Source organism: Triturus cristatus, chromosome 10, assembly GCF_964204655.1.
Source record: "Triturus cristatus chromosome 10, aTriCri1.1, whole genome shotgun sequence".
Lineage (NCBI taxonomy): Eukaryota > Metazoa > Chordata > Amphibia > Caudata > Salamandridae > Triturus > Triturus cristatus.
In genome coordinates, this window is record NC_140593.1 from 1,131,490,166 (window position 1) to 1,131,517,293 (window position 27,128).

At 42.4% G+C, this 27,128-nt stretch overlaps 1 protein-coding gene across 1 annotated transcript in view; it reads right to left on the bottom strand.

Moving 5' to 3' along the window:
- PKD1 (polycystin 1, transient receptor potential channel interacting) overlaps nucleotides 1-27,128 on the bottom strand; it is a 408,256-nt gene that overhangs the window by 169,029 nt on the left and 212,099 nt on the right. Inside the window, exons 12-15 of the mRNA XM_085629406.1 lie at nucleotides 18,796-18,927; nucleotides 16,388-16,563; nucleotides 14,215-14,348; nucleotides 6,565-10,175 (exon numbers count right to left, since the gene is read on the bottom strand). Of these exons, the coding sequence (XP_085485532.1) occupies nucleotides 6,565-10,175; nucleotides 14,215-14,348; nucleotides 16,388-16,563; nucleotides 18,796-18,927 (4,053 nt within the window). The remainder of the gene's footprint in view (nucleotides 1-6,564; nucleotides 10,176-14,214; nucleotides 14,349-16,387; nucleotides 16,564-18,795; nucleotides 18,928-27,128) is intronic.

The window sequence follows — 27,128 nt, forward strand, 5'->3', positions numbered from 1 at the left end:
TGATTTATAAAGAGAAATGGCAGAGCAATTGACTGATTCGCTCTTAATGGTAAATACACTTTTAAGCGAAAGATGCAGTGAATTTTAAACCCAGTATTCTGTATGGAAACCAGTACACTGATTATCACTTAATAAAATGTGGAAATTATTTATGGTTTAATTAATTGCTTAGGTAAAATATTTTTAAATACTTTAGGCATCATCAAAATTTGCTAGAAATACCATAAATGCCATGAGAGATAGAATTTTTCCTATTGTGAAAGAATGGAAATTCAGCCTCTTTTACAGGGGCATTGCAGCATTTAAATTCCACTGGTTAAAGATCAGAACTATGCAACTTTGTGAATTAGTATATGTTGTACAAATTCACATTTGTTTAGAGTTTAGGAAGGAGAGTTTCCCATCAAAGCCTTTTCCTCCTGAAGATGTGTCTTGGTATAAGCAGGGTTTGTAAGGATTTTCCCCCACAAAAATATTATTTTTGTGGGTTTTTATCTGCATTTAAGCTCCCAAGGTTTTTTAACATGCCTGCTCAATGGGAAGTAGCAAAGATAGGTAAATCTGCATACCCCCTAATAAGGAGGTCTCCAGATACTCTTCATAAAAAAGTTTTTCGGTACCACTAATGAAGAGGTATTCAGATACCTCTAATAAAGAGGTCTTTGGATATTCATATTAAAGTGGTCTTTGGATGTACTCAATAAAGGAGTTTTCAGAAACCCCTGATAAAAAGATCATTAGATACCCCTAATGATAAGCTCTTTACATACTCCTAATAAAGAGGTCCATGGATACCCCAAAGATAGAAATCTTCAGATACTCCTATTAAAGAGATATTTGGATATACTCAATAAAGTGGTTCACGGAACCCATAATAAAAAGGTCGTTAGATACCCCAAATAAAGGGGTATTTGGCTACACCTAATAAAGAGTTTTTTGGATACTCCTAATGAAGAAGCCCTGGGATACCCCTAATAAAGAGGTCTTTTGATACATCTAATATAGAAGTTGTTGAATACCCCTAATAAAGTGGTCAATGGATAGCCCTATGTCCCCCTACACTACACAAACACCACTGCACTACCCTAAACCCTAAACCACTACCCGCAGCACTCGCAAATCATCAATATCAATTTTCCTTATTCAGTTAAAATAAACTAACCTAAAAAAATCTATGAAAATACATTCACATAATCCAGTAAAATACATCAAGGTACAGAAAAAAGTGAGGAGAAACTCCAAATAACACATTGCCCAGGGCCATAAAGTATACGGAACATCAATAGAATTCAACAGATCCAAACATCAGAAAACATAACCTACATCATTAAAAGCTACAACATTCAAACATCCATGGATCCTCCTGACTGATCAAATCAACCAAGTGTCCTTCTTATGTCCTTTTTAGGTTAATTGCTACAGTTAGAAATTGGTCAACTGAATACCATGAGAATGCATCGGATATTAATTGCGCTACATAAAACTTTTTAAATAAATAAATAAAAACAATAGGGCAGGATGCACTGGCCTAAAGTTTCCACCCCACAATGGAGGCAGAATAAACAATTTTCAGTGCTTGCTATAAAACTCACAAAACATTACAAAGTGTAGGGTGTCTTGGGAAGACAATAAAATTATATTCTGGAGGACAGTGGCCCCCAATAAACAATCAAAGTATAAAATTACATCCAAATGGTCTTTTAACCAAACACAGAATAATGAAAGAAGCATTAAAAACAGTGACAAAGTGGGTGCTTAAGGCAGAAATGTCCTCGGTGCTCTCTTATAAGTAATACACACATGTGATAAATCATGATCAGTATGTGTATAGAACAAAAATCGCAAGGCCTATTAATGTAGTACGAAGTCCATAGGGTCCGTATTTAAAGGCAATGATGTTTCGATCCCTGTGAGAATCTCAGGATCATCATTAAAATTGGAGAGGATAGAGGAGTTGATAGAAGAACTGAAACGATGAATAATACATACATGAAAGTAAAGCAGATATATTTAAAGAGAAGAAAGACTGAAAACATGAGATATTTATATAAAAGTATGAGTTCTCTTACTTCCGTGATAGCATGTGCAAATAACACTAAAAGAGGGAAAAATAAGAGGACAGAAAAATGAAATGAATAAGGTTGTAGACATGGTGGGGTTAAAGGATGAAGGAGAGTACCCGATAATTAGGCTCACATTGGAGGGAGACCAGAGGGCCCAGAATAGAGGGTGAAAGGAAGTAATGGTTAGACATCTCTTACTCCCTAAAAGGCATGTGCAAATCACACTAAGGAAGGAAAAGCATAAAAACACAATAAATAAGGATGTCTACATGGTGGGGTAAGGAGACCGGAAAATTGGTTCACCTTGCAGAGGGGACCCGAAGGCCCAAAGGAAATGGTGCCAGGCAGTACAACCAAGGTCAACTCCCAGGGACAACAAATATTCCACAATTTCACCCTATTTACTCTGTTGAAGGCTGAAGTAAGGTCCATGGAGGCCATATGGATAGAACCATATCTGGCAACCATGTACTTGCTAAAGATGAAATACAAGTTCATACACTTATCAATCGTACCCGGACCAGGTCTAAAACCATACAGAAGTGAAAGACATGGTTGTCCTCCACCCAAGATGTTAACCTTTCGAGTATTACCCAACCTATGACCTTCACAACATAATTATTTGGTGATATGGGTCTGTAACTTTGTGCGGGGCATTCTTAGCTCCCTTTTTAAATGCAGGTGTAATTTTTGAGGCGGACCGAGATGGTTGTGGACTTTCCCTGTTAATAGTGTATGTAAGCAGCGGAGCTCATACGTTCGGTTCACTTATGTATAAATCAGGTGGGATCCCAGCCTGTCAACCACAGCATAACAGCCATCACCTCCTCCAATGAAATACCAAGTTGCAGAGACCCAGACGCTATGGCAACAACGCATTGTTATGGTCATCTGGAATAGCGTTATAAATACCCTCAAAATGCCTCAACCGACAATCAGGGGAAAGATGAGAATAAGCAGAAAAGCTATCAGATCCAGAAAAGATGGGACGATTAATGATTTTCCAAAACTTGGCAATACTGGACAAGCAGCTGGCTTGTAAAAGTTGTTCCCATGCCTCATCCCATAGAAATGTATTTTCCCTTTTTAGCTCTATTTTATAACTTGGCAAGAAGAAGGCTATAAGTGCTTTGACTCTTGGGTGGGACTTAGGTGCCCTCTGTAAATTTCTATAGGTTTTACAACAATGTTTATCAAACCATCTGTAAAAACGAAATGTTAAAATCCAGTGCCTTTGCCATGATTTGTGGGATGTGCCTGGACTGCACCCAAGCAAAGACTGAGCCAAGACAGGCGCGTCTGTGCCTGTTCATGCCCGTTTGAGACTGGATCAGGCCGCACCTCTTTCGCCCCACTTTTTGTATTCCTGCCAGGGCCAAGAAACAGAAGTCTAATGCTTCTAAAGTTAAACTCTTATGGGCTCCCGAAAAGGGCAGGAAGTAAATCCTTCATTATAAATTTTTTGACCTCGGCTGTTGGTGACCTCAATGATGAAAATACAATTGTGGAGGAGGAGCTGGATTTGCAAGCTCGCACCCAAGAATCTAGCCTCTGATCAAGACTATGAATAACATGTTTCCCAATCACAGTATGGCTAAGCAGCTCACGGCCCTTATCCCGGACGGTCCTCTGGAGGGTGGCGCGAGACTGATTGTCTCAGCTGACATCCATCAGGCTGACAACCGTCAGGAGAATATTATCACAGAGGGGACTCTGCCGGATGCCGAGGCCCAGACTTGCAAACAGAAGAAGAAAGAGTTGGACTTAACTCAGGTCACCATGGACAAAGCCATTAATGGCCCCCTCAACTGCGACCAAAGGTGGTACTAGAAAGGAGGGAGTAGATCTGTGCGAATGGCTATTGTATAAAATGCTCACCAAAATGGAATGTGTTGTTAAAAGTTGTTGTGATGTTTGTCTACAGAGGTTGTGTGCCATCAAGAAGGACCTCAGTGCATCACTGTCAATGACGAAAGTGCCTGCGCAGTCTGTCTGTAATCGAGGAGTTAGTGGAAGAATGTTGTTTAGTACAAAAAAGGAGATGGGAAACCTAGCTGGGGCCGTTTGACATACATCATGTGGGGGGTCAGCGAGACCTTATGAGATGCCTGCCGAAGTGATGGCCGATGTACCTTCTGTTGCAAGACCTGCTGCTTTGAAGCCAGCACTTCCTGCTGTGCTTACTAATTCAACTAAAGAGTCTGCGCCTGCTAATTTCCATTGTCCTCTTATTTCTAGCAAGGTTTCTATGGTAAATGTTTTACAGGGCTTTTTGGAATCTGGTTACAATGGTTTGCCTGCAGCACCTGAAGACGTGGTATTCAATTGGCCACCTTATGCTACGCTATATGTTGTTGCTTTAAGTAATGCACTAGACTTGCAGGAGAGGTGAGGAAAGTTCATTCCCAATTGAAAAATAAGGTTACGCATTGCGTTAGCATCCATGCCGGGGGGTGAGGCCCATCAGTTGCCACCTTTACCATGGTGAGACGGGATAGCTGGGTAGGTATGGATCAGAAATGCTCTGGGGCAGGCTGAGTGATGGTCAATTTTGATCATCAGGGGTTGGCTGCACACATCCTGGCACAGGCTCCCAGGCTATATGGCACCCAAACTTCCATCTCCTTTTTTACAACTGTTTTTTTTGCTATAGGTTCCATTAAGTTTTGGGGCATCCTCCTATGCTCCAGGTCCTGCCCCTGCAGAGTATTACTATCAAATTCTCTTAAGTACGACATCTTTACATGAAACCTATTTGTACCATTGAACCATTAGGGAGTGTAATGACTGACTGTCTCAAGCACGCGTATTCTTCAGTCCCCTTTGACCCCCCCCTGTTGGTTTGCTCCATAAGTCCTTAGTTAGTACGTATTGCTGTACAGAATTTGTCCGATGGAATGTCGCCGGACTGAATAGTAAGAAATACGATGAACTGTGAATCAAGTATATTCAACAATTTCAAGCAATTTGTTTGCAGGAAACATGGGATTTGTTTAATACTTTCCATTTGGCTGCTTATATATCCTTTGCCGTACCTGCGATCCCATCACCTCATGGTAGACCCAGAGGAGGAATGTTACCTTTGATCTCACTCACCCTTAAGTGAGAACTCAAGGAGCTTTAGACGGGTTCCCCCTTTATCCAGGCCATGCTGATCACATTTTATAAGTGGACTAAGTTATTGCTGTTAAATGTTTATAATGCTAACCCAGCGCACAGCAAAGCCCAGCGTCTCCACTCACTACGATTGCTTTTAGAACACCTTGAGGAGTGTTGTGAATCCCCTTGTCGGCTTATGCTAATGGGAGCTTTCAATATACACCCTGGTGTGGGGATGTTCCCATAATCTAAGGTGAAGTTTAGGTGTGCATATAGTGATACCTTCCATTTGGAACATATAAGACTAAGATACCTCTTGAACTCCATTTAGCACTCAAGAAGCATTAGAAAGAATGCACGCTACCTGCAATGATAGGAAGTGAAAAGGGACAGCCATGTGGTATGGAATAATAGCACTCCAATTACCAGAGGAAGGATAACAGAGAATAACCCCTGCCCCCTCCCGGGTTAGTGTAGGATATCACTGAAATGAGATTTGGTTAATCTGAATATATTGAATTTACAGATTTTACCAGTACAGGTCACCAAGGCTTTATGTGACAATCAGTTTCTTGTAACTATCAAATAAAACCCTGAAGCATGTTAAGTCAATTATCACTGAGACACTTGATAAATATTTATAACAAATTATAAACCTTAAAAGAACATTAAAAATAAAAAAAGACAAAAAAACCTTCAAAGAACGATTGAGCAAGGAGAAGTCAACCCAGATTCACACAGACCTCACGTAAACCTCAAGCAAATGCATATGCTTTATTCATCCTTGTGAAACCATGATATTACTCTATCACATGTCTCTACTAGACAGTCTCCATACATTTGTAGCCTTCAAGTTCAGTAGCCTTTGACAATTTCACCAAGGTGTCATATAAAAGAACATTTTAAAACCCCTTCTACTGTATCAGCACGCAGTGTTTATCTCAATCTTCGTCTAAACGTTAGAACACTATCTGGCTCTATTGCTAATTTGTAATCTTTAATCTTATCCTAAAAATGTTATTTAACAAATGTAAGTATGTATACATTCAAACTATCCTTATGTAGAGGGCTATAGTGCCAATAATAATAACAACAACAACAGAGCCCCAACACCAGCCATCATCCAGCCAGAATCAATCTATGTGTCACAAAATGAAGCTACACACAAGGGTGCTTGTAATTGGTGCGTATTTGCAATGTGTTGCTGTTATTATTATGTGACACAACTCTATAATTTTAGAATATCAAGGTCCTTCAGATCCAAGGAACTCATAAACCACTGCTGCCCCATTGCAACAATGAACACAGCCCCCATCATCATATTCAAATGCTTTATAATGGCCCCAGGGAGGTACCAAAATCACTTACAAAAAAGCATACTACATTGTCAATTAAATCTTACCTTTGATGAAGACGTACATGTCCATGTGTGATTTAACGGAGTCTGATCCTCATCATCCAAATTGGGGTCGTATGATTTTTCACCATCCAAGACTAAATGTCGACTGTTCGACCACACCCGGTAAGACCCACCGTCAATAATGGGAACAAGTTTGCTTGGCATCATAGTCACATTGGCATAGATGCTGTTGGAGAGTGGTGTATCCCCAAAGGAAACGGCAAAAACAAAGCAGTAATCCCCTAAATCCAGGGCAAGCTTTGGGATCACCAGTTGTGGCCTGCTCATGTCAACGCTGGGAAGGTGCACTTGGTCGGACTTGTGAAAGTTAAGACAGCTGGAGGCTTTATAAATCTCCCATAAATGTTCTGTTTGATAACTTATACAACCCCTTAGATTAATTTCTGCCTCGATGTAATTCCGCTGAGCTCTTTTCATGATGATCTGAGAGGGAAGGACCAGCTGAACCTCGGGCTCTTCGCACTCCAGTGTTCGAACTGTGATTGTTGACTGGGCCACAAAGAAGCTTATCAGGTTGGTTGCATTAACCTCTAAAAGATAGTCCCCAGGAAGAAGGTAGGAGTAATTGGTAGCAGCAGTGGTTGACATCTGTCTTGGAGAACCATCCCCAAAGCTCCAATAGAAGACAACCTCCCAAGAACTCGGCAGGACAGAAACTTCGAATAAGACTGTTCTGTTCACAAAAGTATTAACTGGATTAATAGCCACTTGCATGATCTGATCTTGGACTTTGATAATTCTTGTGATATTTTGTCCTCCTAGCCTATTAGAGGCACTTAGGTGAATCTTTAGGAGTCCTGCTGCATCAGGGGTAAAGGAGACGCTTTGGCCGGCTAAACTTGTAACGGAATGACCTTTCAAGTCAAACTGCCATGTGTAAGCAACCAGGGAGCCATTGCTGACTTCTGCAGTAAAGGTTTTTTCAAGCCCAGTTGGCATTCCAGGATCACAGCAATTCAATATTTCCAAATTTTGGATAGTTTCCAAGACAGAAATAACAACTGAGGTCTGGGCTATGCTTACCTGGTTTTGCACTATCACAGTTACGTGATAATCTCCAACTTTCAGAAACTCATGAGTGTAATTAGTGCTACTAAGGACAAAGCAATCTCCACTTATACTGAGATAGTAACTCACAGAAGAACCAGAAAACATACTGATCATAAAGGTCACATTCTCCCCTGGCTCAACCACGTTCCTGCTTACTATGAGCTCCAGCCCTTGGATTTTATCTTCCACTGTGATATTCTTTGTGGCTATAGCATAACTTACATCATTTGATGCATTCAGAACAATGGTGAAGAACCCAGCTACTGGGAATGGAACTGCGGCTACAGGTCCATCCATGGAGCTGTTGGGCAGCACCCATTTCCAAGACACATTGGTGCCTCTTTCAATTTCTCCACGGAAAAGTATGAGGGATGCAGATGGTACATAGTCGCCATGGTGATCCAGAGCAAGAAGGCGTAAGCCAGTTACAGGCTCCTGGATAAATATGGGAATCGTTGCATTAGAAGAGCCAAGCTGGTTTTCCACTACAATTGTCACTTCTGTGATACCGGGATTGTTAAAAACATATGTTATGAAAGACTGCAACGTTGAAATAATATTTTGACCTGGGAGATACCATGTATATGTCAGGCTAGTCCCACTGGACACTCTGGCGCTGATATTCACAGAAATATTCACAGCTACTGGATTGGGAAATGCATTTGGTCTCACCTCACCAACGCATTCAACAAACTCAACCGTTCTGTTTACAGTTGAACTACCCAACATATTAGTGGCTTTTAGGATAACATTGTATGTCACAGCTTCTTGGCTGATCAGAGGGAGGACCTTCCCACTGGAAGTCTGCACAGGGTCATTGTTGTTCAGAACGGTCCAAGTATAAGAGATGTTTGTGCCTTCTCCTACTACTGCTTGCAGAGAGAGAGTTCTGTTGGTGGGGAAACAACAGCCGTCCAAAACTTCATTGGCAATGATCTGCAGGCCCTCGATGTACTGCAGGACGTAGATGAAGATGCTGTCCTGCTGCGAGCTGATCTCATTTTCAGCAATCACAATGACATTGAACGTTCCAATGGAGCGGAATGTGTAGCATATGGTAGAGGACCCCACAATGGCCGTGCACCGATCACAGAGAATCCAGGAGTACCGTACATCATCGCCAGCAAGCAGATCTGCTATGAAGTTAACAGATCCATTCAGAGGGACCACTGTTCGGCTAGCATTGATGGCCAACCCTTGAACCCGCCTCTTTACAGTGAGGTTTAAGGTTGCTTCATGACAACTCACATCATTGTAACTGAGCAAAGTGACAGTGAAGCTACCAGTGTTATTGTAGGCATGTGTGGTGAGCTGCCCCATCTGTTTAGTACCATCCCCAAAGTCCCACTGGTATCTCACATTTGTGGCATTACTCGTAGTCGTGAAAAGGTAGACTTGTTCTAGTTCCAAAACTCTTGATCCATTATGTTGAATTGTTGGGGTCCCAACGGGTTCTTGGACTTCCACAAATGTCGTATCATTATTAGAAGAGATGTTATTGAACACTGTTACAGTGACAAGGTATAGCCCAGGGTTCCTGTATGTATAGTTGACTTCAGTTCCACTAGATCGCACAGAATCATTAGTTCCAAAATTCCAGATATACCTGTACTGGTAGGGGGGAAAGACATAGACTTGAAACTGGCCTTCCTCACCAAGTTTAACATAGGGTGTTACTGAGACAACTGTTACGTTAATTATTTCGGGCTCTACGCAGACGGTAGTGAAATAGTGAGCCTTATTCACTTTGCTGGAGAGTGTCAGGCATAGGGGGAAGATACCGCTTTGTGTGAAATTATGCATCACTATTGAATCTCCATAGATGCTGACATTAGGAGATCCATCCCCAAAGGTCCAGTCAAAGATGTAGTGGGTGTAGTCTCCAGAGACATGGGCAATGAGAGTCACTTCTGTATTCTCCAGGATGCAGGAGGCTGGCTCGATCTTTAGCACCTCTAGCACAAAAACATGGACCTGAGAGCTCTGAGAAAGAGTGTTTACAATGTTTGTTGCTGTCACATTGATAGTGTAGTTGCCCTCCTTGTTGTACACGTGTTGCACAGATGGTTGTTTCAATTGCAACAAGGTCCCATCTCCCATGTCAAAGACCCAGGTAATGTTGTCTCCTGTCTCTACAGATGCATTGACCACCATCACCATGCCCTTCTCTGTAACCTCATCCGAGGAGACATTCAGTCCTGTGATCTCTTCCCAGATCTGAAAGTCCTGGAGCACCGTCAAATCGCTGATTGTGTTATTGGCCATCACGTTCACACTGTACATTCCACTGCTGTTGTAGGTGTGGTTCACTCGAGTTGAGGGTCCTTCCCATATAGCCGAGCCATCCCCAAAGTCCCAGGTGAGAAGAGCACCATGAGCTGAAGGCAACAGCTGAACTTCGAAGCCGATGGGTCTCCCTGCAACCAGGACCTCTTCATCTGCAGCCAGAGTGCCATTCACAAGATAACTGTGGACATGAACTGGTATTCGCTGGGTGAGGTTTTCATACTTATTCGCAACCACTATGATCAGCATGTATTCTCCTGAAAGAAATAAGAGGAACATGTTGGTTTTCTTCGGAAAATGTCATCAAAGTTAAATCATGACAAATCTATGCTGGCAACTTACTTTCCTCAAATGGCATAAGCGCAACAGTTACCCAACATGACATGGCGTATAAAGACAGACTCCGTGAAGATATGTTCAACAATCACAAAGCTAGGTTGTCCTGTTTGGGGTTTGGTGGTACAATTTACGTGCTGAGCTCTTAGAGTAATAAGCATTGCTTGGGGTGAAGTTCAGAGGGTGAGCCTAATGCCAAGCAACTTCAATGATACAGCGACAAACAAACGTGGAACATATGTGTCTTGTACAATAAGGAGGACAAGAATATGCTCCTCGATGGGGTTCTGCACACTGCAGAGTTCCAAGCAGTCATCCATTGAGAGGTTTCACCTTAAAATTAAAGCCAAAGGTGATTTTGTTAATATTCAAATATTAATGGTAACTCTGTGAGTTCTATCATTACTGTTATAATTTCTACAGTTGCATATCAGTACCAACTGAGGCAAGTGCAATAAAGTATAAGTAGAGTGTAAAATTAGAGTACACAAAAGAGAAGTATATTTAAGAGCAGTTGGAACTGGGTGGAATATCGCTGCAGCGTCAAGAAGATCGTACACTGCTTGATATTCGACCTATGGGATGTGTTGCCTCATACATCTTGCAACCTCCTCACTGGCTATAACTCTGCATTCAAGGCTCCTGTAGAGTGGAACTTAGTAGGCCGTAAGGAGTAACCCTTCTGTGTTCTTCTTCCGGAGGAGCCCATCAGAGACCAAAAGGATGTATTGAATCATGCCGAATGAGGCTACCCATAGCAATGTGGTAGCCCACGCAGACTGTGGATCCCCCAGGAGTTTATCTATGGGCAGACTTAAACAAGCTGCTACCAGTGCCCTTCAATGTTACATTCAGCCGTCAATCAAAAGGCTAGGACTAGCTTTCATCCAACATTAAGCCAATACCCTCATTTGGCAAAAGACGGACTTAACATGCCGATATGAATCTCTGCAATATTTGGTGCTCTCTTCATGACTGAGACACATTAACAGGAACACAAATCCAAGCTCGAGGCTGGAAATAGATAATAAGTATAATAAGAGGTTTAACAGCAATGAAACCCACATGTTGCAGTCGAAAGAGGCGGTAGCCTTCCTGGATACTGTTCCAGCTAACTTTGAATGAGAGCCTGGTAGATTCCCCATACTCCTAAAAGGATCTCTAAGCACCCTGGCCAGTCCAGCCTCTATTTAGAATGAAGAACAGTGATTGTAATTGCTTGCAGAAGGAAATGAGACTTGTGGAAACCTCTAGGCTCAGCTCAGCAGCATACTGTTTCAGGTTTTAACCACTTGTGTCACAAATGCTCTGCTCTTCTGAAGGAAAATTTCAATCATGGGACTATCATTAGAAGAACTAGAGGAAATATCTTAGACATTAGCTGCGGTGCAATTACAATTATAAGTATAATCGTCTGATGTTAAAATCATTCTGATTTCAACAGGAAGCCAATCCAGAGAGTTTCTGTTCTTGGAGAGATGCACTATCCTCCTCAGCCCTCTGAACAAATAGACCACCATTTTGAGACATAATAGCTTTCCAAAAGGAGCTATTAAGCTAGAGCGCAATTGAATGTATGTAGCAATACTTGCATAGCGAACTATACTATGGAATTTGTAGAGTGCGGCAATCACCCTGATGGGTATGTTAGCTCTAGGGTGAGGAAAGATGTCTGTGTCAAAAGGCCAGGTCTTAAGGACTTTATGGAACTCAAGATGGGCTGCTTTTGTCAATGTTTACTCCTTTAGTTCTAAATGTAAATAGAGAGACATCTTTGATACATTTCGAGCCTATGCAGTGCACCTGGCATTTGATTTACTGTGTCTTCTCTTTGTCTACAACTTTGTTCGAGTAAGTCAGGTCTTCTGCTAACCAGTAATTTAGTCTAAAGTGTCCGACAATTCTCCGTGGGAGAGAAACAAATGACCTATTTTAGCACGAACCCATGTAGAGATTAGAAATTGATCCGTTTATATCAGAGGAACTTGAAGAGAAGGGAGGCAGGTAATAATTTAAGATTCAAATCAAAGGTGTAACACTTTGAGTGTTCGGAGCCAGGAATTAGATTTTAAAGGCCTGTTGCAGAGCTGTTATACTAAAAGTTAGTAGCCGGATCATCGATTTATATATTAAAATTGTCTGCCAACACGAAAAGTGTCTATAAACACTCAGAAGGAGATAAAATCCAATCATGATAGAAAGTTCTGGGTTGGCCATGGCCTGTTGATAGTAGCGCTGATGGGAGAGGGCCATGGCAAAGCGGCCCGAGCAGATAAGGCCTATGGTGATAGGACAGCCGATCTAGCAGAAGAGGATCGTTGCCACTTGCTGACAACGAATGCTGTGCAGCCTTCCATGGACAATGCAATGGACAGTGCGTAGAGAGGAAAGATGCCACCTGACAACCTCTAAGGAGGTAAGACACAGGCGTTGGGTATCATGGGGTCTAGTGTTTGGAGATGCGAAAGACTAGGAGTAAGTGTAGACGTATGAAATGTTATGTAGACAGTGGCCTGCTTTAGCAGCTGCTCATAGATGTCTTCTCTGCTTGCAGCGAACAATCAATGGATTATAATTTGAGACTCATAAGCCTGTAACACTTCAGAAATTGTGAGTGTTTTAAAAAGGGTCTCTAAACATTCTGAGTTCTTCCTTTTTAGCATATTTTTACAAATTCATTTTAACATAGGAAGTTACAGATCTCTATGCTACTCTGGGCCAGATGTACAACCCATTTTAGCGGTCGCAAACGGGAAATCGGACAGTATGCGACCGCTAACAAGGGTTGTGGTATGTACAAACCCTATTTTGCGAGTTGGTAACTTATTACCAATTCGCAAAATAGGGTTTGCGAGCCGTAATTAGGAAGGGACGTGCCGAGGCTGTCCCTTTCTAATAGCGAGTCTCACTGATATGTACAACTGTTTTGAAACTGCAAATGCGCTCACAAAACAATCGCAGTTACCACCTACTTCAAGTAGGTGGTAAGCCAGTCGCAAATGGGAAAGGGTCTCCCTTCCCCTTTGCGTTTGGCAGCGAAAATATTTTTTACGAGCAGGCAGTGAGTGGTCCACATTGCCTGCCCTTAAAAACCGAAAAGAAAACTTTTTCTTTTTTTCTTTTAACCGCATCCCGTTTTCCTTTTAGGAAAACGGACTGCATTTGAGATAAAAATTATTTATTTAAAAAAGCAAACAGACATGGTTACCATCCCTGTGATATGTAAGATTACTAAAGGGTGGCAAATTGCAACCTACCTCATTAATATTAATGAGGTGTGTCTTTAGCTACCTCATTAGGAATCGGAAACAGTGTCTGAGACACTGATGTACGTTCCATTTTGCGAGTCGCAAATTGCGAGTCACAAAATGTTGCAATTTGCGACTAGCAAAATGGAATGGTCGTCTAGCTGGCCCTCTGTATTTAATTATATTTTGTTCCAAAGAAGGCAGCTGCATATTTTCACGGCTAAAACATGGTCATTGAGAATGATGTTGGGAAACTTTACCACAGTATGCACCATTGGACATTTAGAATTTGTACAATACTGCTTGTTCTGTTCTTTACTGTTCAATGTGGTGTGGTAACAGAACTGGGGTAGATCTAAGTTAGATTTTTGACATATAAATGACTGAGTGGGTTAGTTTTTTAGCTAATTTTGAGCCATCAGCCTTAGAGTTTGTGATTTATATATCACATGTGTTTGCGACATTTCAGTATATCAATTAAATAAATGAAACATGTTTTGTAATTGTATTGCTACAGAATAAATTAGAGCTGGGGCCCTCAAATCAATCTTAGAAAATATATTTTTTAGTAAAGTATTCTTTTTCCATACAACAAAAAAACTTTGTCATACAAATGATATCTAATCAACACAACCCAAATGGGTGTTAAAATCAAGACTTGACACTAGAGTTGGTGGGCAGCCGCGATGGTCGTCAGCCCAGGTGCTCTTACCTGGCTCCTGATATACGTGTGTCACGTTGTGCTCAATCAAGATCTGATGAATGGCAGGGTTGGGAATGGGAAAAGACTGGTTGTATGGAGGTTTGAAGTCCCCAAGGTCCTGGCACCCATCTCCAAACGTCCACCTGATGGGGGAAGGATATCAGAGAATTCTGAGTAACAATGGTTCTTTCTGTGTGAAATGATACTTGCATGCGCGTTTGAGTGCATTCGTAGGCTTGTGAAGATGTGTCAATCTCTGTGTGGTAAAGGCATGCCTATACATGCTTGACTCTACATATTTGTATAGAGAAGTGTGTGTACACAAAGGATGTGTGTGGTCATATGCTTGCACGCATGATTGTGCAGGCATGGGTAAATATGTGATTGCAAACTTTTAAGCCTGTATGGTTTTTGATAATAATGTATGTACTGTGTTAGTATGAATTGGTGACTAGGAATGCAATGCATTTATAGGCATGGCAATCTATATTTGTGTCCCCCAACTGTATGTATTCATGCACATTTGAATGAGTGTTGAAGTGTAAGGAAATGCATGTACGAGCGAATATAGAACACTTGATGTGTATAATTAGGTTCTACTGGTGTGTGGTAGTCTCTCTGTTATAGTTGCATGTTCTTTTGTCTTTATACATGTCTGTGAAAGATTATTAGTGTTCACAAGCCAGTGAGTTATATGCATATATGGAGGTCTCAGCGAGTCAATGCATACATCCCTACATATTGAGTACGTAGGTTCATGAGTCTTAGTGCGTGTGCCTGTGAATGTGTTCTCTGGTGTTAGTCTTTGGGGCGATGAGTGGTGTTTACAAACGTTTTTGTTAAAAAGAGTGTTTGGATGTATTTACATATGGTCATGTGTGTTATCATTCCAGTGTGCATGAACCTGAGTGTTTTTGAAACAAGGTGCGTGGATATTTGTATAGGCCTAGTTTGTGAGAATGTGACTTCAGTTGCAATAAAAGGTTGTGTATGCTTTTTATGGTAGAATTTGTGTCTAACTGTGTGAGTGTTTAAGTAAGTGCAAATGTGTGCAGAGATTTGAGTGCATGTGCAAACTAGTGAGCCCTGGTCAGGGTTACTCCTTTGTGGTGCAGTACAATGGATCAGCTGTCCTCAAAAGATTCATTGGTTCCAAACTATGGTCTGACCTAAGCAGAGCTGATTCGAGATCATCAAGAAATCCTCAGCTTCTTCCCATGACACACAGACAGGTTTAGGAGTATTAGATGTCAATAAACCCCAATGGAACCAGCTAGTCTAGCCACTAGAGTGCAATTGTGGTGGGTGAGAACATTGGTAATACATTTAAAGCATTATTTACTGATTCATTCTATGATAAGTAGCTAATTCTAGTCTTAAATATACCCATCCATTGGGATTTATAGGGTGTAAGACTGTGTCCCTTTCTGCCCATTTCTCCTGATTCCATCTCTGAAACAAGATTTAAATGAACTGCCACCACGCGTCTACCAACCCATTGTAAGAGCCCACATTCTGTGCTCCATGGAGGGCGCCACACTCTTCCTCACTCCCATGACTCTCACATGGTGGGATTCCCAATATTATACTTGACCAGAAAAATTGGGTATCAAACCATAAACTGTTTGGAACTCAGTTCAACCACCTCCCGTGGAATAGCTATCTGTCCAGAGTAGCACTTAAAGGAGATGGGAATCTCCTCTTAGAGCCAAAACTGAAACCATAGGTAGCTCCATAGTGAAATGTACAGAGAGGGTGAGGACAGCTGGCAACTGCTTGGCTAGACTGTGGAAGTAGCTGTAACATGTAGTCTTCAATTAAGATAGATACTAAACAAATATGACATTTCATTTTCAGTGCTCAAGCAAACCACCTGGTGTTGAATGCAGCCCCATTGGAGATAAACTCCACCACTACTGCTTCTAACAAACTCACTTTTCAATTCAGATTCATTCTGATTGGATTTCACTTGGTTCCATAGTTTCAATATGGACATAAATTGGCCCCACTCTTCGCATGATGAGGTACCATGGCTGCAGTCTATTTGCAAACCATGCTTGAGAGAACAAACACCTATGTTATCCTGGTCCTTCCTCCCCTAGTCCCTGTCCCCTCCTAGTCCAGTTTCTGCCCTAAGTAGACCTCTGACCACCCATCAGTGGACACCCGTAGTTTTCCTCACCGGAAGGATGCATCCACAGCGGAGTCAATGAGCACGCTGGCTGAGAGGTCTAATGGTACGCCCTGCTTGGCGATGGCCGGAACCCCGGACACCACAAAGTCCTTCATCTTGTTCATCTTCTCCACCGTTACGTTGTAGCTGATCGAGACGTTGCTGACGTGGTTGGATGCTGTCAGCTGATAAAGATACAGAAAACCCCATCAGAGTTTATTATCTTAATTGTTCCAGGTTAGGGGAGGGGGGATTGTTGCTTGGATGTACCTTCTAAAACTTGCCATACTCTGGTCTTCTGGAGTGATATGATCATGAGTGCGTCAGGTGGAGAGGCAAAGCAGTGAGGATGTGACAGGAGAAGTCATTTAAAAAAAGAAGAAAATGCAAAGGTGTAGGCAAAGGAAAGAATGGAGCAGGTAGAAGTGGCAACAAATAAAAGCAAGATCTTTTTTCCTCGTCTTTTGATATGAATATATGAAACAGTAGCAAGAAGGCAGAGACAGAAAAAGGGGTAAAAAAGTTTACATTGCACACTTTTAAAGCAAGTGTGAAAGTACACAAGCTTGTGAAAGCTAGACTCTTTCACACTCTTCTTCCACCAGGTGCATCTCCAACCCCTGGAGGCCTTCAACCTATAAAAGGCCACTCTAAACAGTGACACTCCGTGCCTTGTATAACTCCATACCAGTCATGGGAAAAGAAAAACTGTAAGTGTCAAAATGCAGAGTGTGTTTTGCTAAAGCGCCAGGTATGGAACAAGGTCACCCTATTCACATTTCAGAAAATAGCAACCGTCTATTGGCCACAAATTAAGCTGCTCACTTTCTCCCACTCAGATGTTTCTTCAGGAAGGAGCTGCAGCCTTTGGAGATGCTATAATGGCGTGAGAACCATAGAGCCAGGGGAATGGAGTGAGCCTTTAATGTCGGTAGATATGTATGACATTTCAGCATCAAGCACACACTACAGCAAATGTCTCATTACATAAACGTATAATAGATACAATAATTATTAGCTCTTGTGGTCTTTTTTATTTCACGGGCTGCAGGCCACTTCTTCGTTTTTCGCCTTAGAGCCAGCACGTGTTGTGTCGTGATGGGTTGTGCCCCACGACTTCCTCGTGGCTGTACGTTCTATGAAGTTTAGGTAGTGAGAGTAATCCTTATTCCCGGTTTTACTTCCGCACCGGATAAAATTAATAAAAATCTTCACAAACGTCTCCACTATCTTCAATCTATGCTCTCATCTTATAAGTCATGAGTCCGTAAAGTTCAATATTTGTGAGGTGTCCCGTTGATCAAGAGAAATCCTCCCTGCATCGGGCTGTAGAGAGGAAATACAGAAGAGGTGGCCAGCAGGCCGTGAAATGAAAAAGACCACAAGAGATAATAATTGTTGTATCTAATATACGTTTACGTAATGAGACATTTACTGTAGCGTGTGCTTTAGGCTGAAGTGTCATTGTGTTTTTGTGATCTTTGATCATAAGATTTCAGGGAGCGGGGTGAATCCCCCTACCTTTAACAGCACCACAATACTTATAAGAATAAGTTGGAACATTGTGGGATTGTTGAGGAGCGGAAGAACCCTATCAAATCACCCCTATCTCATTTTCGTCGGTAGATATGTACCCTTAGAAATAAAAGAAAGAGGTGGATCAGCAACAGACAAAAACAGAGCTGACATTGCAGACCACAATTAAAGGTTGCAACCACAGAAATAAGAGCATAGGGTTTACAGCCAGCATTAGAAGGGAGGTGGTGTCAATCTTGCACTAAATAAGAATGTCTGCAGGAGCAGTAGCAATGAGGTGCGTCCAAGAAACTACTGCAGAATAAGGAGGTCCCATTGGGGCCACTGGAATATGAAAATGGGGCAAGTCCCTGAAATACAGTGTACTGGAGCGGTACACCCCCTGAAGCTGCAGAAATGTGGAGTTCCAGCTGAGACAAAAGGAGTATGAAAATAGGAGAAGCCCCTTAGAATAGGGTGCATTCTTGGTGATGTCCTCCCAAAAGCTCCAGTGATGGGCAGGTGCCTGGACCATGAGACCACGATTAAAAGCTTCAAAAATGGGGAATGTTGTAGTGGTTGCAGAAATGAGGAGTGTCATTTGGATCTGAAGGGAAAAGAGGTCCATGCACATCAGTTGTTGGAATAAGTTGGTTGGCAAGGGTTAATGACATTAGAAGCAGACCTAGAAACCACAGGAATGGGGTGGAGACCCTTGGCAGGCTGCTGAAATGGAACTGTCCATTTGCCATAATAAGCAGAGAAATCAGTACCAACCCACAGAGCCACAGAAATGGGTTGCAACCTTCCACATGTGACATGATTGGGGTGCTTACCTGCAGTGATAAGAACAAGCTCACACCAGGGTGGAAGGAACGGGTTGGTCCACTGAAACCGCTTACCGTGAGTTTGTAGACCGCTGCACTCTGGTATATGACGTTGAAGACGATGTTGTAATAGGTGAAAGATGGCTTGTCGTCCACCGTCCACTTGAACGTGGCATCTGACCCGGCCTCCACCATGGCCTGATAACTCTGAAAGGTATCGAAGCAATGATTTTTAGCACTGAAACATGAATATAAACAGAGCAGACTAATTGACGAAAATATCAATCTACATATTATACAATTTTACACAGCCTAAACCCATTTTCTAAAAAAAAAAAAAAACACGCTCCCTAGAAAACAAGTAAAAATTTCATTTTGCAATGTTTTTCTTCTTCCTGACCATTTTCTGGAGCAAAATGATTCTATTATATTGGTAATGTTGAAAACAAAAGATATTTGCTCCATTTCCTATCTATAAAGAGAGAAAAAAATGATGCAAACTAAATTAGCTTTTTTCCCAGCATGAAAGGTGAGATTCGTGTTTTGTTTTTTTCTAATTTGTGTGCGCGCTCAGTGAAGAAAAATGCATTTTGCACATGACCTAATCACAAAACATAAATGTCTCTGTACAAAATGTACACTGAAATTTCAAACCGGCTCTTGTAGATATCCTACTATGTTTGGAATACATTTTTTTTTTAATTCACAAAGGTTTTCTGTAAAACTCCTGAGAAGCTGTTTTCCCAGGAGTACTTGTAAAATCCTTCTGTGAATTCCTTTTCCAAAGGACAAACGTGCATGACCATGCCCACACGGATGCTAGCCTTTTTTCTCCATGGTGAATATATTGCTTCCACATGGAGAAATGATTTTCCCTACACCTTGACCAATTTCAGGGGTGTTCCTTGCCCATTTGCCCCTATGTAGAGGGAATTAAATACAAAACTGTTTCCAGGGTGGTCATGGATCAGGTATGGCTCCGTAAACTCAGCTAAGTACATCCTTTTCGTACTTGACTCTCAGGATAGTGAGGAAGAGCGGTCAAGACCTCAGAACTCACCAGTCAAAAGTCAGGCACAACAATGCACTGTCCAGCTCAGTGCGTGTCTTACTAAAAAGAAAGCACTTTAATTACCACAGCAAAATGAAATATTACAAAGTCCAATAGGGATCAGTCACATGGTTGTGATCTCATCTATGAGTAATAGTCAAGTGTTACACCGACTAAGGAGCCCTGTCCCCATCCTACGCAGATCTCCCAATGTCTATGGTACCTTATGCAAAGGTGCAGGCATGGGAATAGTTGAAAAAGTTCTTGCCCTAAGTGATCACACTGACAATACTTAGCGTTCTTGCATAAGATTGACCTCTGTGTGCTCAGTCCAGTCTTTCATTCTCACAGGCTCAGATCTCGCTTTGCCTACCCACAGTGATGTGTTTTTTGTGACGCTGGTGGATGCACTCATTGGGCCTGAACCTTCAGTGACACCTTCTATGACATAGGACCCGGGTGGTTGCCTCCCTCTGCACATGGACCACTAGGGGTGTAGCAGCGTGGCAGGCTACCCGGTGGCAGCTTGTCTTCGGAACATGTGGCCTCTTGGCCAGTTCAAGAAGGGTGTTCCTCTTTAGAAATTACGGCCTTCTGGCCGAATGCAGACAGGCACTCTTCGTCTCCGATAGTTGTGGCTTACTGGCCAGTACTAGATAGGTGCTCTTATTCAACAGTTGTGACCTCCTGGTTGAATGCAGACATGTGTTCCTCATCTTCAGTAGTGGAGTCTCCTGACCAGGACTAAACAGGTGTACATCCTAAGCAGTTACGGCGACCCAGGCGAAAGCAGATGAGTGCTCATCTTCAGCAAGTGCTGCCCTTCTGGCTGGGACCATCAAGGTATTTATCCTTGACAGTTGCGACTTCCTGAATGATTGCAGATAGTGTTCATCTTTGTCAGTTGCAGCCCTCTGGACGAGACCAGATGGGTGCTTGTCTTCAGCTATTGCAGAAACTGGCCGGAACGGAGATAGGTGCTCTTTTTCTGCACTTGCGGCCTCCTGGGAGGTATCAAATCGGTGTCCGAGTTACAGACTTCAGTTGATATCCGGTCACCTCTGGGAGACGTGCTGTCATGCAGACACCATCCCTGGTCACACAGCAGTTCTTCGAGTACTCTGCGAAGAAGCCCCTCTTTGATCAAAAAACTTGGAAGTGGAACAAAGTTGGGTGGTTTGGGTCCCACTTTATACTCATTTTCTAGACAGGAAATGAAGACCCACCATCTAAGGTCATGGAACCAGTTTGGGGATGGGCACATTTCAAATTAAATTTTCTGGCAATACTGCAGAGAAAGACTTTGTGCAAGGTGCTGGCTCTCCCACCAAGCAGTGATGATGCTGGCTCCAAGCTGCTGTATCCAAAACATTGAAACTATTAAATGTGAAGAGATGGCACCTGGTTGTCTTCAGCCTTCGTGAAGTAGCAATCAGGGATTGACAGAAGGACAGACACTGCCTTGAAATATGTTTACCTACAACATAATCTGCTGATTCACCCCCCCCCCCCACCTTTCACCAAAATCTCATCAGCAGCCCCTTGCTAAAATTCCCTTTAATTCTAAGGGCAGCCGGCCTCCATCCTTCCTATGTTAAGTGTCTGGGTCTCCCACCTCCAGCCACAGGAATGCAGCCAATACACCTCCTCTGCCCGGGGATGCTGTATCTACCCTCCATCCTGTGCCATGCTAAACCAGGAGCCACCCAAAATGCAACCCACTGGTCCCAGCATTCATACCCACAATGCACAGTGTCACTGACATGTATGAGCCACACATATACCATAAACACACACACATGTGCGACACACACATAGTGGTGCCAATTCCGATCCGGTAAAAACCGGGTACGAACCGTCGGACGGAGCCTTTTCTCCGTCCGACTCGTACCCGGTGCGAAATCCATCCGAACATGCAAGTACGATTCATACGGAAACACCATTTCCGTACGATTCGAACAAAACACCGACCGAACAGAAACTAAACACAATTCCGATCCTGAAAGGAGCCGACGTGACGTCGGTACGCATCCAGCCTACGTTTCACGAACCAGGAAGTACGATTCGAACCGACGTCATCCCGCACGGAAAATATTTACCGGCTGCCAAAAACTGCCGGGAAATCAGGACGACACACGCAAGGAGCAGCTGGACGCGACGAACAGACATGGACCCGAACCTACGTGCCATCCCTGCCCTCCTAGCAGTCCACCTGGCGTACAGGAACCGACGCAGACGCCGCAGAAGGTCAGCACAACAACCAGGGGCAAAGGGGGGGGCAGGGGCAGGACACACAACACCAACACATGGTACCAAATCACACATGGCCTGGACATACCTGACCATCAGGGCCTGGTCACTTCCAGGGGGTGGGGGCAAGGCCAGCAACGCAAGCGTCCGCCACAACGGAAGTGGATGGTCACGCGAACCGGTACGTACCCTACCCAGGCCGCAAGAGCGTGGGTACGGAACGTACCACGCGTCCCCCTACGTCACTCCAACAATAGCGGTACGGCCCGTACCCACGTCAGAAAGGCCTTGGTACAGCTCGTACCAGCATTGCTGGGGTCATGTAGGGGTACGCGTGGTACGACCCGTAGCCACGCCCCCAAGGCCTGTGTACGGTGCGGACCCCACGGCCCGCAACAATGGTGGGACGCACCGTACCCACACACCAAAGGCATGGGTACGGCCCGTACCCAGGCACGCAGAGCGTGGGCAGGGGTATGTACGGACCGTACCCCCACCCGTGGAAGTACGGCCCGTACCCCCACCCGTGCATGTACGCCCCGAACCCCCACCCCACCCTGGTATGTACGCCCCGAACCCCCAGCCGTGTATGTACGCACCAAACCCCCACCCGTGTATGTACGCACCAAACCACCACACCAGCCGTGTATGTACGCACCGAACCACCAGCCGTGTATGGCTGGGGGGGGGTTCGGGGGCGTACATACACGGGTGGGTGTTTGGTGCGTACATACACGGCTGGTGGTTCGGTGCGTACATACACGGCTGGGGGGGGGTTCGGGGGCGTACATACACGGGTGGGTGTTTGGTGCGTACATACACGGCTGGTGGTTCGGTGCGTACATACACGGCTGGGGGGGGGTTCGGGGGCGTACATACACGGGTGGGTGTTTGGTGCGTACATACACGGCTGGTGGTTCGGTGCGTACATACACGGCTGGGGGGGGTTCGGGGGCGTACATACACGGGTGGGTGTTTGGTGCGTACATACACGGCTGGTGGTTCGGTCCGTACATACACGGCTGGGGGGGGTTCGGGGGCGTACATACACGGCTGGTGGTTCGGTGCGTACATACAGGGCTGGGGGGGGGGTTTGGTGCGTACATACACGGCTGGTGGTTCGGTGCGTACATACACGGGTGGGGGTTCGGGGCGTACATACGCGGGCGGGGGGTGGTGGGGTGTTCGGCGCGTATGCGGGCACATGTCTCCATGGTTGCTATGGGAGTTCGGTTCGGACGGTGTTTTTTGCGTACGGTTGTGAAATGGGGAGGACGGGAGGGATCGTACTTGCGCAGTCGGACTTTATTTTTCCGCACGGTGGGTTTCTCGCCCGGGGACGTGTCGGTGACTTTTCCCGACCCGAGGACGTGTGGGGAAATCTTCCCAATGCGATTCGTATGGACTTTTTTCCGTTCGAATCGTACTTGGCAGTTTGTACGCTACTTTGACGATTCGGACGGAAAAAAATCCGGATACGAGTCGGACGGGGAATTTTTTTACCGGATCGGAATTGGCACCAGAATGTCAGTGCAAGAATCTAGTGGTCACACTAAAGAAGAACTTTACACAAGTGTGGTCAGTAGTCCACACACATTTCTGACACATGAAAATACTAATTCACAAAACTCTGTAAACTGCCACCTCTGCTTGGTGACCAGCGAAGACATGGAGAGTAGTCCCATGCTGGTTCTGATAGCATGCTTGGAGTTGCCCCTTAAGGTCCAATAACAGTTTCTGGACCATGACGTTCCATGGACACCCTAGAACATAACTCCCACACTCAGCTTGAGTGCTGGGTCAACAGAAAATCAGGTTACCTGTTTCACCTGCAGTTGTGTCAACCCAGGGTACACAGCCATATAACATACGGGAGACATTCTTGTGCCAACAACCTGTCTGTATGAATTCTGCAGGAGGAGCGTAGTGTTCCTTGCTGATTTGGTAGTCCTTATCTGTGAAAGACACCCTAAAAGTCTGAACAATACTAGGCAAATGTTTTTAAATTACATTTCTGTTTGTTTATATTTATATTTTTATTTGGTCCTATAGCCACACTGTCTCACAGTGCATATTCCTTGCCGAACCAACATAACCTTCACAGCCTCTCCCACTTTTAGCTACTTTGCTACCTCTAACACTACTACTACACTACCAATGAATCTACCGCTAATCACTTCCAACCCCTACCATTCCTCATCCAGCACTACTGCTAACACTACTCTATCAATGCACGTACCATGAATCTCTTCTAGATGCTACCACTCATGCAACCTATGCAACAGTGAATACTGCACTATTAATTAACCTACCACCCATCTATTCTCGGCCCTTACCACTCCCCATCCTATAGAACTGCTAATAGTGCCTTATCAAAAACAACTACCACCATACCCTCGGAAGGCAACTGACACACTTCTTCATTACCCCAAACATTACACTTGACTCCGTTGACCACCATTCCTTTCTCAGCAAGTGCATCCTGACCCTGCGCTGCTTCTAGGTAAGCACTCTGCATTGCCTTTTTCCGTGCAGTGAAGCCACCTGTGAAGGCAGCCTCCACACATTATATCCACGTTAACCATAAGCTATCACTCTATCTCTTGAATATACGTCATACTCACTCAGAGCCAACTGGATTCATAGTTTTAACAGGAATCAGACTTCTCTGGGAAACAAGTCTTCTCTGTGTATTGTGGATTCAACAATAGTGTAAAGTTGTTACTCACTAAGAGCTCACATTAGTCTCAATGATGATGGTTTCCAAGGACAACTTGAAAGCCGAAATATTGACTGCCTATGGCTGCTTCATGTGATTTTTGTAAATTGTTCTTTGGATTTACTCCCAGTTGTTATAAGTCGTATTGTTATATGTTCAGATTCCTACATTTATTTATAATATGAGGCACTTTATTGTGATGTGTTAAAAATGGTTTCTGAGTCCCCCTTTAATGTCTTTGTATAATAAGGACATAATATATGTTGTTTTAATGACTTTTTAGTTAAACAGGAATGGAAATGTATTTATACAATTTTATACTATTCTGATTTGCTCTATTATAATTGTTCTTATTATTATATGTGAGCTTGCTAAAGTCAGCTTTTCATATTATTAACTAATGTCATGCAAATTACCAGAGGTGCTCCTGCTAGGGGTGGTTAGCCAAAATATCGAGTTTTAAATTTCGACCTACAATAATATCGTGTTTTTAATATCGTAGGTACAGAATATCGAAGTCAAGAATATCGATGGACAGAATATCGATCTCAAGGTAAGTAATATCGAAGTAAATAATATCGAAGTAATTAATATCGATGTAAGTAATATCGTAAGTAAAAATTTCGATGTCAATAATATCGATATTTATTTAGTGTAATGTCATTTAATATGTATTTTATTTGTATGTGAAAGATTATTGTAATGTATTTTAATACATTTAAAAATAAATGTTTAGAGATTTATAATTATTTTACATTTAATTTAGCGTTTTAGTATCAGAGCGGGTTGTGGGTTTATAGGGGAATAGGGTGGGAAGTAATTTAATTATAATTAATGAATTAATATGTATTGTTTAATTGGTATTTATGATTAATTAATTGGTAATTAATTAATAATTGGTAATTAATTGATTAATTAATTGTTAATTAATTATTAATTGTACAATTATTTTATTAATTGGTTAATTATATACATTATAATTAGTTTATTATTAATATTTATTTATTGTTAATTAATTAATTGTTAATTAGTAATTAATTGGTGATTTAATTTTATTAAGTGATTAATTGATAATTAAATTAATTATGTGAATTTTAATGTGTAGTGGGTTGTGGGTTTATAGGGGAATAGGGTGGGAAGTAATGTAATTATAATTAATGAATTAATATGTATTGTTTCATTGGTATTTATGATTAATTAATTTGTAATCAATTAATAATTGGTAATTAATGTGATTAATAGATTAATTAATTTTTAATTAATTATTAATTGTAAAATTACTTTATTATTTTGTTAATTATATAAATTATAATTAGTTTATTAATAATATTTCTTTATTGTTATAGTTAATTATTAATTGTTAATTAGTAATTAATTGGTGATTTAATTTTATTAAGTGATTAATTCATAATTAAATTAATTATGTGAATTTTTATGTGTAGTGTGTTGTGTGTTAAAGGGGGAATAGTGTGGGATGTAATTAAAATTTATTTATTTAAATATTTATTTTACATAATTGGTATTTAATAATATTTTTTTTTTTTAAACATTGTTAACATGCAATTTTTTTATAAGAAATTATTAAATTGGTTATAATGTTAATAGAATCACTATGCTATCTAGTGCTTTCCCAACTGTTTTACTATCTGGAGTGGGAATAGTAATTTTTACCCCTACGCTATCCAGCGCTTTCCCTACTGTTGCACTCTCTGGAGTTGGAATAGTAATTTTTACCCCTACGCTATCCAGCGCTTTCCCTACTGTTGCACTCTTTGGAGTTGGAATAGTAATTTTTACCCCTACGCTATCCAACCTTTTCTCTACTGTTGCACTGTCTGGAGTGGGAATAGTAATTTTTACCCTTACGCTATCCAACACTTTCCCTACTATTGCACTCTCTGGAGTGGGAATAGTAATTTTTACCCCTACGCTATCCAACGTTTTCCCTACTGTTGCACTCTCTGGAGTTGGAATAGTAATTTTTACCCTTACGCTATCCAACACTTTCCCTACTATTGCATTCTCTGGAGTGGGAATAGTAAATTTGACCCTTACGCAATCCAACACTTTCCCTACTATTGCACTCTCTGGAGTTGGAATAGTAATTTTTACCCCTACGCTATCCAATGTTTTCCCTACTGTTGCACTCTTTGGAGTTGGAATAGTTATTTTTACCCCTACGCTATCCAACGTTTTCTATACTGTTGCACTCTCTGGAGTGGGAATAGTAAATGTTACCCTTACGCTATCCAACACTTTCCCTACTATTGCACTCTCTGGAGTGGGAATAGTAAATTTTACGCTTACGCTATCCAACACTTTCCCTACTATTGCACTCTCTGGAGTTGGAATAGTAATTTTTACCCCTATGCTATCCAACGTTTTCCC